Raw genomic sequence first — 16529 nt, 5'->3', positions numbered from 1 at the left:
TCATATAAAGTGACCACCGTAATTATTAGATATGCAGTTTTAGTAGGAAAGAGTTTACTCTTTTCCTTTGTTTTTTTAGGGAGATGTTGGACCTGCAGGCAGTGTTGGAGTCACTGGGGAACCAGGGTTACGGGTAAGTGCTTAATTGGCTGTCGTCACTGTGGAGCTAGACTTATGGGTAAATACCTACTAGAAATCATTTTAATGCACTGTCCACCTATTTCAGACACTCAAAACTTAGCCTGAAGACTTCAAAAATTGCATAATAAACCTTTCTGGTGCATTATAGAAAATGTTTGTCTTTATCCCTTAATTTCAAAGCCATGTGCCAAATTCTGTTCACATTGTGTAGCATTTAGAGTCCTAATCTCATACATCTTTTTCTCTTGTAAATCAGTTGTACTTTGCAGAACCCTTTCCAAATATGAGGAATCACTGTGATTGTCTTTAATGTCAGCATAAAGACGAAATTCACAAATACTAGTGATGAACATTCAGGATATTTCCTGACCTAACAAGACAGTCAAAATATTGATATCTAATTTATGTTTTAAAAAAACAACAACAAAGTTATGCAGGCTTAACAAGATTCAAGGAAATAATTGTAAGTAGTTGTAATTAGTATACAGAAGTTATTCTAATGTAGACAGCCTTTAATTTGATCCCAAAATAGTAGTGCCCTAGATAATATTGAGATGTTTGTTTACTAAAATCCAAAGTAGGGAGATATAGTTTGCATCCAGGTTCTTTTTCATTTCCCCTCTTTTTTGGCAGGGTCCGGGTGGACAGTGTGAGATCAGGGTAATGGAAGTGTCAGTGGTGGAAACAGTGGGACAACTGTGAAGATGCACTGATTAATGTACTTTTAAATAGTTCAAGTAGCAAGAGAGCAAATACTTTATTAGCTTCATAAAGGATGTCTCTACATTTCTGTAAGTTCTGTGTCTACAAGACAGCATCTTTATATACCAGGGACTTCTTCATTGTCTCTCCTCAGTAAGGGAGAAAATACTCTAAAAATCGAGTACACCAAATTTAACTGAATTAATTTATATTAATCCATGTCAATTTAGTACAGCAAGCTACTATAATTTTGTAAGATGCACTGTTTAACAGTCCTCCAACTCAGAAACACAGGTCTAACTATATAAATTTCCAGAGCTACCAAATGAATATATATTATCTTTTATTATCTAAAAGTTATGGCTATTTTTGGATCATCTTGTGTTTGAATTTATAACAGTATGACTCTTTAAATCATCTTCAGAGCTATGCCAGAAAAATTAAATCATGCTTATTATACTGTCAAATATTCCTTATAAATAAAGTAGGAAGAAATATACATGAACTTTCTATAAATACCAGACAAAACAAATACCAGGCAAAACAAAAAAGAAAATTATTTTGCAAAATAATAAACCTTATTGTTTCTGCTACAAAATAGGGTGAACCAGGAGCTCCTGGAGAAGAAGGTCTCCAAGGAAAAGATGGATTAAAGGTAAAGTATGCTTTTAACATTATATATAAAGTAAATGTTTTTGTGAAGTCTTTAAAATGTTATATATAACTATGTGTATGTTCTAAACAAAAATCTGCTTATTGTGTGATATAATTGTTTCACTGCTTTTCCTTTCTTAAACATTTTTAATGGGTTACAGGGGAACCCAGGAGGAAGGGGACTTCCTGGAGAGGATGGAGAAAAAGGAGAGATGGGCTTACCAGGGACTTCAGGGCCCCTGGGAAGGCCAGGTCTAATGGGCACTCTGGTGAGTACCACTGGGTTCATTTTCAAATACTCAGTGAACTCAGACCCCTGTATGTGTACACACACACACACACACACACACACATTCTGACCCCCTTGTATGTCCTCTTGGTAATTGGAGGTGTGGAACCATGGCTTGAGAGAGAGACAAACCAGGGAGTGATTACCAGCCTGCCTAATATCCAAGGAGGATAGACACTTTTTCCATGTGTCACACAAGCCATTTACTTCTTCTTTTAAATCCTTTATTGAGATATAATTGACATATAACATATAAGTGTAAGGTGTACAAGGTGATGATTTGATATATGTATATGTTGCTCAGTGATTACCATAATAAGGTTAGTTAACACATCCACCACCTAACATAGTTACCTTTTTTGCGTGTGTGGTGGGAATTTTTAAGATTTTCTCTCTTAACTACTTTCAAGTATTCAATACAGTATTTTAAGTATAGTCACAATGCTTTACATTAGATCCCCATAACTTATTCATCTTATAACTGAAGTTTGTACACTCTGTTTCTATGAGTTCAGAGTTTTTAGATGACACATATACATGAGATCATACATTATTTGTCTTTCTCTGTCTGACTTATTTCACAAAGCATAATATCTTCAAGGTCCATCCATGTTGTTGCAAATGGCCGAATTTCCTTCTTTGTATGGCTGAACAATATTCCATTGTATATATAAACCATATACATATATACATATATATATATATATACATATACATATATGTGTGTTTATATGTGTGTGTGTGTGTATGCCATATTTTTTTTTCAAATATTAGTTAACCATATATGCATGAGTTTATTTCTGGGCTCTTGATTGTTTTCCATTGGTCTATATGTCTGTTTTAATGCAGTATCAAACCGTTTTGATTAATACTGTTTTGTATTAATATCGTTTGAAATTAGGAAATGTGATGCTTCCAGCTTTGTTTTTCTTTCTCAAGATTATTTTGGCTTTTCTGGGTCTTTCGTGGTTCCATGCAAATTTTAGGTTTATTTTTTTCTATTTCTATAAAAACTGCTATTGGAATCTTGATAGGGATTATACTGAATCTACAGATAACTTTGGGTAGTATGGACATTTTAGCACTATTAATTCTTTATCTATGAACATATTTTTTCCATTTATTTGTGTCATATTCCATTTCTTTCATCAATATCTTATAGTTTTCAGTGTACAGATATTTCCCCTCCTTGGTTGTATTTATCACTAAGTATTGTTTTTGATGCTATTCTAAATGGGGTTGTTTTGTTTCTTTTTTAGATAATTCATTATCAGTGTGTGGAAATGTGACAGGGTTCTGTAGGTTGATTGTTTTTGTCCTGCAGCTTTACTGAAATAATTTATTAATTCTAATAGTTTTTTGGTGGAGTCATTAAGGTTTTCTATATATTAAGATCGTGTGATCTGCAGACACAGACAGTTACTTCTCTCTTACTGATTCGGATGCTTTTTATATCTTTTTCATGCCAAATTGCTCTGTCTAGGACTTCTAGTACTGTTTTGAATAGGAGTGGTGAGAGTGGGCACCCTTGTCTTGTTCCTCCTGATCTTAGAAGAAAAGCTTTCAACCTTTCACTTTTGAGTATGATGTTAGCTGTGGATTTGTCATCTATGGTTTTACTATGTTGCAATATGTTTATTCCTACCCAATTGTTGAGAGTTTTTATCATGAAAGTTTACTGAATTTCATCAAATGCTTTTTATGCATCTATTGAGATGATTATATGGTTTTATCTTTAATTTTATGACAGTGGTTTATCACAATGATTAAATGCAGATGTTGAATTATCCTTGCATCCGTGAAATAAATCCCACTAGTTCACGGTGTCTGATCCTTTTAATGTACAGTTGACACTTGACCGATGTGAAGATTATGGGTGCCAACCCTTTGCACAGTTGAAAATCCATGTATAACTTTTGACTCCCCCAAAACTTTACTATAGTCCCTCAGCATCCACAGGGTATTGGTTCCAGCCCCTGCCCTTCCCCATGCAGATATCAAAACATGTGGATATTCTAGTCCCTTATATAAAATGGCATAGAATAATGCATAGTTGGCCCTTTGCATCTGTGGATTTCCAACCGTGGGTCCACCGTTGGTTGAATCCACAGAGGCAAAGCCCAGGGATACAGAAGGCTGAAATTATTGGGGGAAAAAATCCACGTATAAGTGGACCTGTGCAGTTCAAACCTATATTTTTCAGGGGTTAACTCTATTGTTGAATTTGGTCTGCTCATATTTTTTTGAAGATTTTTGCATCTATTATCAGTGTTATTGGCCTGCATTTTTTCCCCCTGTGCATCCTTGGCTGGTTTTGGTATCAAGGTAGTGCTGAGTTCATAAAATAACCTTGGGTGTATTCAAAATTTTGAAAGATTTTAAGAAAGATTAGCATTAATTCTTCTTTAAATGTTTGGTAGAATTGATCAGTGACACTGGATTTGTCTTTTTCAGAATTTTCTCATTACTGATTCAATCTCCTTACTCATTTTTGGTCTATTTAGATTTTCTATTTCTTTATGATTCAGTCTTTGTAGTTAGTAGGATTCCAGAAATTTATCCATTTCTTATAGGTTGTTCAATTTATTGGCAGGTAATTGTATATAGTAGACTCTTATGATTCTTTGTCTTTCTGTGGTATCATTTATAATGGCTTCTTCTTTCATTTCTGACTTTATTTGAGCCCTCTCTTTTCTTGGTGAGTCTAGCTAAAGGTTTGTCAATTGTGTTTATCATTTCAAAAATCCAATTCTTAGTTGTGTTCATCTTTTCTGTTGTTTTCTTATTCTCTATTTACATCTATTTCTTTTCTAATCTTTATCATTTTCTTACTTCTGCTAACTTTGGCCTTAGTTTGTTCTTCTTTTCCTACTTCCTGAGGTGTAAAGTAAGGTTGTTTATTTGAGATTTTTTTCCTCTTTTTAATATAGGCATTTATAACTATGAGTTTCCTCCTTAGAAATGCTTTGGTGCATCTCAAAGGTTTTGGTATGTTGTGTTTCATTTTTGTCGCAAGGTATTTTTTTATTTCCCTTTTGATTTCTTCTTTGATCCATTGGTTGTTCAGGCATATATATTTTTTTTAATTTTCATATATTTGTGAGTTTTCCCAGGTTTCATCCTGTTATTGATTTTTAGTTTCAAACCACTGTGCTCAGAAAAGATACTTGATATAATTTGAATATTCTTGAATTTGTTGAAGTTTGTGTTGTGGCCCAACATATGATCTATCCTCAGAAATGTTCTGTGTGGACTTGATAAGAATATGCATTCTACTGCTGTTTGATGGAATATGTCTGTTAGGTTAATTTGGTCTATTGTGTTGTTCAATTCACTGTTTCTTGTTGATTCTCTGTCTCAGTGGATAATACAGCCATCCTAGGGAGGAGTATCAAAGTTTCCAAGTATTATTGCATTGGTGTTTATTTCTCCTTTTATTTCTGTTAATATTTGCTTTATATAGTTAGGTACGCCAATGTTTGGTGTATAAATATTTACAATTAGTATACATTATTCATTAATTGACCCTTTATCATTATATAATGACCTTCTTTGTCTCTTGTGACTATTTTTAGCTTAAAGTATATTTTGTCTGATATGTATATCTACCCCTGCTTTTTTTTGCTTGAAATATCTCTTTCCATACCTTCACTCTCAGTCTTTGTATATCCTTAAAACTTAAGTGAGCCTTTTGTAGGCAGCATATAGTTGGGTCTTGTTATTTTATCCATGCATCCATTCTATGACTTTTGATTGGAGGATTTAATTCATTTACAATTAAAATAATTATTGATGAGTTAGGGCTTCCTATTGTCATTTTAATTGTTTACTGACTGTTTTATAGATTGTTTCTTCCTTGCTTCCTCACTGGCTGCCTTCTTTTTTTCTATTTTATAAATTTTTGTAACAGTATGCTCTGAATCCTTTATTATAGTTTTATGTATCTACTACATGTATTTTCCTTGGTGACTCCCATAAAATATCTTAAAACATCCTAGTTTAAGTTGGTAACAACTTTGATAGCATGCAGGAACTTTATATCTTTACTTCTTCCTCTCCCCCATTCACATTATATGTTATTGATGTTACAGTTTACATCTTTTTATGTTATGTATTCAGTAACTAGTTATTGTAGTTATAGTTATTTTTAATACCTTTGTTTTTTAACTTTTAAACTAGAGTTGTGATTTACATACCACCATTGAATATTAGAGAATATGGCTTTAAATATGTATTTATCTTTACTGGTGAATTTTACACATTCATATGTTTTCATGACTTTGGTTACTTCCTTTTATTTCAGCTTGAAAAATGTCCTTTAGCATTTCTTGTAAGGCAGGTTTAGTGGTGATGAACTCTTCAGTTTTTATTCACTTGGGAAAGTCTATCATTCCATTTCTGAAGGACAGCTTTGCTAGGTATAGTAGTCTCGGTTAACAGTTTTTGGTTTGAGGTGTTTTTGTTTTTGTTTTTTCCAATATTTTGAAGATATTCCACTGTCTCTGGGGCTGCAAAGTTTCTGCTGAGAAATCTACTTATAATTTTATGGGGGGCTTTCTTGTATGTGACGAGTAACTTTTCTCTTGCTGCTTTCAAAATTCTCTTTGTCTTTGATTTTTGACAATTTTTTATAGTGTGTCTCAAAGTAAACCATCTCAAGTTCAACTTATTTGGGGTCCTTAGGGCCTCAAGAATCTTGATGTCTATTTCTCCCCCCAAGTCTGGGACATTTTCAGCCATTATATCTTTTGTGTTTTTTTTGGGGGGGGAGGATATTGGCAAACAGTATGTTTTTCCAGGACCCATCAGCTCCATGTCAAGTCATTGTTTTCAATCTAGTTATGGAGGTCACAGCTCACTGGCCCATGTGGGAATCAAACCGTGTTATGAGCACTGCGCTCCAACCACTGAGCTAACCAGCCACCCCAGCAGTTATATCTTTAAGTAGACTTTCTGCCCCTTTCTCTTTCTCTTCACCTTCTGGTAGTCCCACAATGGATATATCATATATTGTTTCATTTGGTGCTGTCCTATATGTACAATAGGTTTCCTTCACTCTTTTTCCTTTTTTCTTTTTTTTTTCTTTTTTTTCTTGCGTTTTGCTTTGCTCCTTTGGAGAATTTCAAATGACTTATCTTTCTAGTTCACTGATTTTTTTCTTCTGCTTATTCAAATCCATTGTTGAAGATCTCTATTGTATTCTTCTATTCAATCATTTTATTGTTCATCTTTAGGATTTTTGTTTTGTTTATTTTCTTATGGTTTCTATTTCTTTGTTGAATTTCTCACTTTGTTCATGCATTACTCTCCTAATTTTATTTAGTTGTCTGTGTGCTCTTGAAGTTCACTGAACTTCTTTAAGAGGATTATTCTGAATTGTCAGACAGATCATAGAGTTCCACTTCTTTAGTGTCAGTTAATAGTATAGGAGTGATAAAGAAGCTTTATTACTTTCCTTTGGTATTGTCTTGTTTACCTGATTCTTTATAATCCTTGTATCCTTACTTTGTTATTTGCACATTTGGATAAGCAGACTCTTCTTCCAGACATTACAGGTTTGTTTTGGCAAGGAAAGATTTTCACCAGTCTGCTTAGCTTTGGATAGTGAATGGGTCAGCTGGAAGCATTTTGGGGCAGGTAGAGCTTGCTATTGGGGTCTCCAGTTGGGCGAGGTCCTGCACAAGTTCTGAGGCATGGATAGGGTTGCCACTAGCTGGTCTCTGCAGTTGAGTTGGCCTGCTGGCTGAGCTCCACATTCTAGAGGGGCCACTGAATATGCACCCTAACTGGGTTGGGGTGCTGGCTGCACTCTGTGGTCAGGTGGAGCCCCTAGCTGGGCTCTGCTGTTACTTCTGGTAAGGTGAGGTCTCAGGGGGTGTTGCCTGGCAAAGCAGTATCACTAGTTGGACTCTGATTGGGTAGGTCCTCCTTTCATGCTCCCTAAGTGAACGGTGCCACTGGCTGGACTCCAGTTTCAGGTGGAGCCACAAGCATAGCTTCACAGTTGGACAGAAGTTCAAACTGTGCCCCCAAATTGGGGCAGAGTTACAGGCTGTAGTTCATGATCAGTCAAGTCACTAGCTATACTCCTATGTTGGGTGAGGTCATTTGCCAGGCTCTGTAGTCCAGTGGGGCCTCCAGTTATGTATCGCAGTTGACTGGGGCTAGAGACTATGTTCAGTGGTTAGGTGGGGTAATTTTCTAGTCTCCTTTCTTGGGCAGGGCCACAGGTTATGCTCTACAATTGGACAGGGTTACTGGTTGGGCTCCCTGTGTTTAGCAATTGGACAGAGTTGTAGGCTAAACTCTGCTGCTGGGTAGGGCTGTTGGCTGGGCTCCATGACTGGGTAGTACCGTAGGCTGGACTCTGAGCTACCCAGGATAACTATTCAGGTTCCCTGGTTAAAAGGGGCCAGAGGTTATGCTCAACAGTTAATAAAGGCTGACAGCTTGGCTCTCTGCCTGCATAGGGCTGTAGTATTGATTCCACAGCTGCCCAATTTCTCTGGACTGATATCCTGATCAAGCAGGACAAGCTTCTATGCCTGACAGTTGGACAGGGTTGCAAATTTGCTTCCCTGCCCAGCAGGGCCATAGAACAGACTCCACAGCAATTCTGACCCTTTGGCTGGGGTTCTAAATCATACAGAACTGCCTACCATGCTCCCTGACCAGACAGGTCCACCAGCTCAGCTCTATAGACTCACTGGCTATGATCTCTGCTCAGGTGCTGCAACAAACAGAAATGCTATCTACCAAGATCCAGTGCTAGTTACTGTGATCCCCACCTCTCTGTCTCTATCTGATCCCTTGTGGTAGTGTTCCCAGATTTCCCCCAGTGATCCTTATGAACTGAGACCTGAATGGGCCACACTGGAAGCATCTTACATTGCTAGAGGAGCTGATTATCCACTTTGGGTTCTCTTTTTCCCATGGGAGAAATGATAGGCCCAGGATGCCCACTCAGTGTGGTGCTGTGCTAGCCTGGGGGAAGGACAATGCAATCAGTAAAACCTCTCCTTTTGCCCTTTTAATGTTGTCCTTCTCGGTCTCTGTACTTCATGGAGGTGCTTCAGACTCACCTTAAGTTCTGGAATTTTCACAGTGGTGTCTTGTTTATGGATAGTTGCTACTTGGCCTTTTTCCAGCAGGGGTGAGAGAGAGGCTGAAGTCAGGAATGACTTACATCACTATTCTGGTGATGTCATCTCAGTGACAGAAATTCTGTCAGAAAGCATTTGGAGGGGAATATTTTGTGTTATTTTAAACTCAGTTTTATTGAATATTTCTGATTGGTATTCATAGAACTGACATTATTCCTCTAGAGTAACATCCTAGCTCCAGGATGAAATAAGAAATCTGGCAAGCATAATTTAAGTTATCAATATCTGGTCTTCAATTGTAATATTACTTCAGATGAAATTATAAGTGTTATATTGAACAAATTCTCGGGGCAAATGGAAAATGTAAACAAATAATAAGAATAGCTTCTATCTTGCTTAAATGCTTCATTTATGATATTCACTGCATTCTTCCAGATAAGGCCTCACTGGTCATTTTCCTGTTTTTCTTTACTCTTTCCTCTTCCTTATCTCATATCTTTAAACATGAGTTCTCCTCGAGATTATTCTCTCTTTATTTCTCTAAGTATTCTTGACTTTAAAGATATTCTCATACCTTGGGAGTCATCACTTATGACCCTACCAGAAAATGATCTTTCTTTTCTTTTGACCCTGGCAGTGTTATTCAACCTTGTAAAGATTGTAAGTTAACTTTAAAACCTGTAGGTCTCTTTCCCCCAGAGAGATCACAGGTCTTCAAAAGTAGAGGCTCTGACTTTACACCTTCCTATAAACCAGTGTCCAGTACTTTCGTGCTCCAGATTTCTACATGTGGCTTAGTAAAGACTGAGGAAGTGATCATTAGTAAACCAATCATGCAAGCTGACTGGGAGACAAAGTAGTTATTTACCAAATTTGTAGTCTTTACACTTTTTTGTGTATTTCTCTTCCTCTGGCTTCTAACATTCAGATCATTGAATGTCTATCAGTGATGCTCCCTGCCCTAATTATCTCAATTAGGTTCTGAGAACTAAGAGGAAGCTCTATCTGGAAGAATACAGCAAACACCATAAAGAAAGATTGGCCAGCTCACCATTCATATCATTTACCAGTGATTATAATTCCTTCTGCAACAATTAAAATGATGCCATGTGGCCCCTTCCTCAAAACACTAAATAATTGTACCAGCATATTTCAAAGTGGTATTTGAAAGTTGAGGATGAACCAGAAGGGTCACTTGATTTTGAGCCATGGCAAATTGAGTCTTTTCCCCTCAGTTTTACAGAAGTGATAAAGTGTCCCCTCCTCCTCTGTCCTGCTCTCCCAGTCTTGTGATGGGTGTTCCACTACAACAAACCCAAGAACAAGGGAGTCTCCCCCCACCAAAATCACCTTAAACACCATTGATCCAGACACTGAGCAATATAATTTCACTTATATTCTGTCACAGAATCCTTCCAATATCCTATAGATGCTTTATTATTCCCCATTTTACAACTGACAAAACAGAGGCTCAAAACTAACAGGCTTATACATAATAACATAGCAGATGGCAGAGCTGGCTGTAGTTCCTTTACTTCTGAGTTCTGTGTTTTTAAGTCACACTTTTCCATGAGGTAACCAGCCTTGGGCTTCTATTTTGCCTTTCCAGGGTTCTTGATTGTTTTTATCTTTTTTAGAAAATTCATCAGGGTTTTTAGAAAACTCACAGAGAAGCCAAGTAACAAGTGCCAAGAAAGTATGATTATCTTCCTGAGAATTTTCATCAAATTTGTTTTTATACAAGAAATTCATTAACAATTATTAGCACTTTCTCATGGACTTTTTTTTTCAGTCAACTAGCCTAGTTTCCTAGCAGAAACCTAAAGTTGGTGGGGAGTGGAACACAACTAAGGAAAAGAAAGGCCTAATCATGCTGTAGGATAACAGAGCCAGAAGTCCCAGGTAGGGATGATGCAGCGTGACAGCTGGTGATACGCAGAGCAGAGATGAAAAAGGGGCTCAAAACAAGGCATGGAAAAATGATAAACACAGATTTCATCTGCTTTATAATTTTTCCCAGGAACGATTCAGCCTTGTACACATCTTTGGTGTCTTTTTTTAGTAACAACACATGTGTGTTTCTTTTTTATTCTTTTTGTTGTTCTCCTTGGAATTTTAAATGCCTTTCAGCTCATAAACTCAGTAAAAATACCATAGCATGTTTTTTCCAAAAGAATTTTATGATCCAAGGAACTATTGCTTAATCAGACAGCCTGATGTTGGATTTATTTTTGCACTTTTAAATATTCTTCCTTAGGCAGTGTCGCAAACATACTACTTTAAATGCTTAAAAATTAAACAAGAAAGTGAGAAAAAGAAATTAAAATTTTTTAAAGAGATACTCTTCTTACTTTCTGGAAGATTGGGAAATGAGACCTGGGTTGAAAAATAAAGTAAAGGAAGCATCAGCAACAAAATCTCAAACACAAAATGTAGACTTCTTTGAACAGAAGAAAAAAAAGTGTATTTTATGCTTGGATTCTGTGCTAAAATGTTCAATTGCCTAATGCAGAACTCTATAAGAGAAAAGAGTTTGGAAGCATCTGAAAAAACACATCTGCCTGACTTATGGTCTGTCATCCATTTCTTAAAAAAAAAAATCCATCACTGTGGTTTTGAAGATCTAAATACATGTGAAGCTATAGACTCCAAAATTGAATGTATAAAAATGAAATTGTCTTGTTTTATTCCTTTAGGACAAAATTTGATTATATTTATTGAAATGTGATTTTTTTCCCCTATCTGTTTATGTTGGCATGATTTTAGGTAGAGGTGACTATTTTAAGGGCAGATGAAACAAAATAGAGCACCCTTTTTTACAAAGCTTTTTTAATAGTATCTTAAAAGTGAATTCAGAAAGATGAAAGGAATGTCAACACTTAGAAAAGAATAATAAGGTATACATGACTCTTGACTCTTGTTTCTGAGGCTGTTTCCTTGGAACCCCTGAAAAATAATCAGTTTGGAAATATAGGGTCAATGGCATTAAGGAATTAAGGATAATCTAAATATTTATATTAGGAAAGATTCTTATGACTTTGGTCTTAGGCTTGTTTGTTCTGAACAGTTGTGCCATAAAGCAACTCAGAAATAGAAAGAATCCTGCAATGACTATTTTGCAAGAGTTGTTCAGACCCCTGCTCTACCACCAAAGAGCTGTACATTGTTAGGTGAGTCATTCTTTGCTTTCTCAGTTTACACTTTACATATAATAAAGGGGTTGGAGCTATGCAGAGCCTCCCAAGATAATTGTGTCGGGGGGATGCTGAGTGGGCTCCTGTTCCTTCTGTTCCTACTTGAGTCCTAAAGGATACTTGAATATATGCTTAATATAGTCCCTTCTATATAGGCTTTCTTTGGAAGAAAAGATTCTATAGCTTTAAAAAAACATTAGCTTAGATGTTTCCAAATTTTTATAGCCTTATACCGTGTTTCCCCAAAAATAAGACCTACCCAGACAATCAGCTCTAGTGCATCTTTTGGAGCAAAAGTTAATATAAGACCCACTATTATATTATATTATATTATATTATATTATATTATATTACATTATATTACATTATATTACATTATATTACATTATATTATATTACAATACATTGTATTATATTATACCGGGTCTTACATTAATTTTTGCTCCAAAGGACACATTAGAGCTGATTGTCCGGCTAGCTCTTATTTTCAGGGAAACACGGTAGACTGTGAGTCCATTAAATGCATTTGTTTATTCATTAATTCAACAAAGTTTATGAGTATCTTATACAAAACAAGAACTTGTTAAGCATGGGGAATACCAAGAGGAATGAGATTAGCAAGATCCTGATCTCAGATTTTATAGTATTGTGAAGAAAATTGACAATAGAAGAGATCAATGCAGCTTGTGATAAATGCAATGATGGAAATAAACAGGGTGATGAAAAAGAATAACTGGTCAAGGGAAGGGAAGCCAACTAGTTAAAGGTAGAGAAGCCTGTTTCCACTAGGGCAGCAGTGAAGGAAGGCTTCCATGGGTAAGGGGGGGATTAAGTTGAGACCTGAAGAATGAAAAGGAACCAGTTATGCAGAGAACTTTGGGAGATCCCTCAAGGTAGATGGAATAGCAAGGACGTGAGAAAGATCTAGGTATTTTTGTAAAACTAAAAGGAAGTTATTACAGCTGTATAGTAATAAATAGTGAAAAATTGTTTGAGATGAGCTTGAAAAAATTGATAAGAAACAGATTATGGAGGACCTTTTAAACCATAGTAAGAAGTATGAGTTTTAGTCAAAGTGTGGTGAGAACCCATTGAAAGGTTTCAAGCAGGAGAAGACACAGTCTTTGATGGGAATCACTCTATAACTTTTCCAAACATTGTTTAATAATATCTGGTATTGACTATCTCAAGGGATAAAAAAATTCCAGGAAATAAACAGAACTAGATAAATTTGAATTACAAAAGCATGTTATTGCCCAGACAATTCAATGAGGGAAAGAATGGTCTTTTCAATGAATAGTGCTATAGCAACTGGATGCCCACGTGTACAACAGTAAGTCGGACCCTTCCTTACACTACACATAAAAATTAACTCAAAATGGGTCATAGACCTAAATGTAAGAGCTAACACTATTAAAGTCTTGGAAGAAAACATAGCAATAAATCTTCATGACCTTGGCTTACGCAAAATTTTCTTCGATAACACCAGAAGTACAAGTGACAAAAGAAAAACTTCGATAAATTGTACTTCATTAAATTCAATAGTCTTATGCTTCAAAGAACACCATCAAGACAGTGAAAAGACACCCATGGAATGGGGGGAAGTATTTTCAGATCATATATAGGAAAGGATTTCTATCCAGAATATATAAAGAACTCTTACAACTCAATAATGAAAAGACAAATAACCCAATTGAAAAATGAGCAAAGTATTTAAACAGATATTTCTCCAGAGAAGATGTACAGTTAGCCGTAAACACATGAAAAAATGATCAACATCATTCACTGTAAGAAAATTGCAAATAAAACCACAATGAAATGCCACTGCACATCCACTAGGATGGTTATAAAATACACGCACACAAACACACACACACACCAGAAAATAACAAGTGTTGATGAGAACGTAAAGACATTGGAACACTTATACATCATTGGTGGGATGTAAAATGGTGTATCCACTTTGCAAATCAGTTTGCCAGTTTCTCAGACTGTTCAACATGGAGTGACAGTATGGCCCAGCAATTCTTCTCCTGGGTATATACCCAAGAGAATGGAAATCGGGACTCAAACAAAAACCTGTACAACTGTACATGGATGTTCATAGCAGCATTATTTATGATAGCCCAAAAGTGGAAGCCACTCAAATGATCATCGACTGATGAATTAATGAATGTTTATTAATAAATGTAGTATATCCATACAGTGGACTATTATTTGACAATAAAAAGGAATGATATACTAATACATGCATGCTACATTGATGAATTTTGAAAATAATAATGAAAAGCCAGTGATAGCAGCCCACATATTAAATGAAATGTCCCAAACTGGCAAATCTGTAGAGACAGAAAGTAAATTAGTGGTTGCTGAGAGCTAGGGGAGTTGATGTGAGATAAAATGGGAAGTGATTTCTTATGGGTAAAGGGTTTCTTTTGGAGATGATCAAAATGTTCTAAAATTGGTTGTGGTTATGGTTGCAAAACTGTGAATATACTAAAATCCCTTGAATTGTATACTTTAAATGGATTCGTACGTAATATGGTACGTGAATTATATCTCAATAAAGTTGTTAAAAAATAGATGTGATTTGTTACTTCTGAGACAATACAGCTACTCTCACAGAGTTTTAAATAATCAGTGGGAAATCCCAAATCTTTCTTCTATTTTATGAGTAGGCTGAACATCAAGCCAATTATTGTCTGACAATGTGACATTTATACAAAAACATTCTTACTTCTATAATTACTGAAGAAACCTATTAAAATATGCATTGTAGAAAACTATTGCTACTTTTCCAGTCTGCTCTGCGAACTTCTCTAATAATAATGACCCAAAAAGAATTCGGCACAGAATACAGGCAACCTCTTTTCTCACACATAATGAGTTCTTCAAACGTGTGCAAAAGTTTGCTGTGCGAGTTTCCAAGTAGATCCACTGTTAAGCTATTGAATAAAGGTCTAGTCCTTTCTAAGCTTTGCATGTATTATCTCATTTAATCTTTGTAACCCATTGAAGAAGTAATATTGTACCCCTTTTATGTAACAGAAAATTGAGGCCTTTAGAAGTTAAATAATGTACCTATGGTCATATCGCTGATAGGTGACACAGCCAGAATATGAAACTGGAGCAGCCTGACTTTTAAAAGCTCACCCCATTGCCCTCTATGACAATTAATCAGACTCTTTTAAAACATTCATATTAGTCACAAAGAAGTCTCAGGTTAGTGTAACTATCATTTCAACCTCTGGATGCAGCTAGAACTACAGCAATAGAACTGAACCACACTGGCCTCTAAATTTAGCAACTTTCTGAGGTTAGAAGAGCATTTGCTCAGGAGCATGGGGCATGAGTCATTTCCGTAGGTATCTGTGTATTCGTTCAACAAATATTTATCAAGAGTCTACGTAGCACAGTGGTAAACCACAATTTATTTCTTGTCTACATCATCTTTGCAGTTTGCCAAAATTTGGGACACAAATTTGAGATTTCCATTTTCGTTTCCAACTGATGCAAGGAACGCTGTGATTAATTATTAGCCGTTTTAGAACTTGCAACCTGGCTTACTGTGGACCTCATCTAAGCCTAACTATTGCTGTCCTGCAAATTCACACATCTGAAATATTTTAGTCACTTTTTACTAAAAAAACAAACAAACAAAAAACGTATATATTGAACTTACAGTCTGCTTGTGTCTCAACAAACTAGATTGAAATGAAAATATTGTTTTAAACAGTCTAATATGACTACCTCCTTTTTCTCCATGTATTTCCTTCTCTTTTTTCCCCTACAGAACAAAGAATATCTCTTTAATCCGCTACTCCAATGAGATGTTCAGATTCTCCATGACTATGATTAGATATATTTTGTAATCCTATACATTCAACAAGATGTTGAACACACAGTAGCTCATAGAAATGCTGAAATGGATGCATTCGGGTTTACTTTAATTATGTTCCCGCTAATTAAAATGTGTATACAGAAAAGTAATCTTCTTCATATAATAAAGAATTGTTTAATTTTGTCTATCTTGGCCACTCTATATATGAGAATTTTACTCACTAGTAACAGCTGTGATTAAATCATCACGACGTCTTTTGAAATAATTAAACAAACATAGTATTATAGAAAAGTAACTTTGGTTTTCACTTAGTGTTCAGTAATTATGTGATATAAGTATTTAAACATTCCATCTAGTACTTTCTTTAATTTTTTTTTTTTTTTTTTTTTTTTTTTTTTTTTTTTTTTTTTACTTTTTTATATTGGATATTCAGGGACCTGAAGGAACTGTGGGAATTCCAGGACAGAGAGGTCGTCCAGGAAAAAAGGTAATTTTTTTTTTCATCTTCTTATGCTGGTTTTCTTTCTTCTGATGTTCATTATGAGAGCTTCATAAGGCTGTGATGTTTTCATTTGCACTAGATATAAACTAATAAAGAAACATAG

General features: G+C 35.5%; 1 protein-coding gene across 1 annotated transcript in view; it reads left to right on the top strand.

Annotated features, from left to right (window-relative positions):
* COL24A1 (collagen type XXIV alpha 1 chain) overlaps nucleotides 1-16529 on the top strand; it is a 303518-nt gene that overhangs the window by 206975 nt on the left and 80014 nt on the right. Inside the window, exons 35-38 of the mRNA XM_033113285.1 lie at nucleotides 80-133; nucleotides 1445-1498; nucleotides 1659-1766; nucleotides 16358-16411. Of these exons, the coding sequence (XP_032969176.1) occupies nucleotides 80-133; nucleotides 1445-1498; nucleotides 1659-1766; nucleotides 16358-16411 (270 nt within the window). The remainder of the gene's footprint in view (nucleotides 1-79; nucleotides 134-1444; nucleotides 1499-1658; nucleotides 1767-16357; nucleotides 16412-16529) is intronic.

The sequence above is a fragment of the Rhinolophus ferrumequinum genome, chromosome 9 (genome assembly GCF_004115265.2).
Source record: "Rhinolophus ferrumequinum isolate MPI-CBG mRhiFer1 chromosome 9, mRhiFer1_v1.p, whole genome shotgun sequence".
Classification (NCBI taxonomy): Eukaryota; Metazoa; Chordata; class Mammalia; order Chiroptera; family Rhinolophidae; genus Rhinolophus; species Rhinolophus ferrumequinum.
The sequence above is the reverse complement of the archived record's forward strand: the minus strand, read 5'-3'. Positions and strand labels throughout refer to the sequence as shown.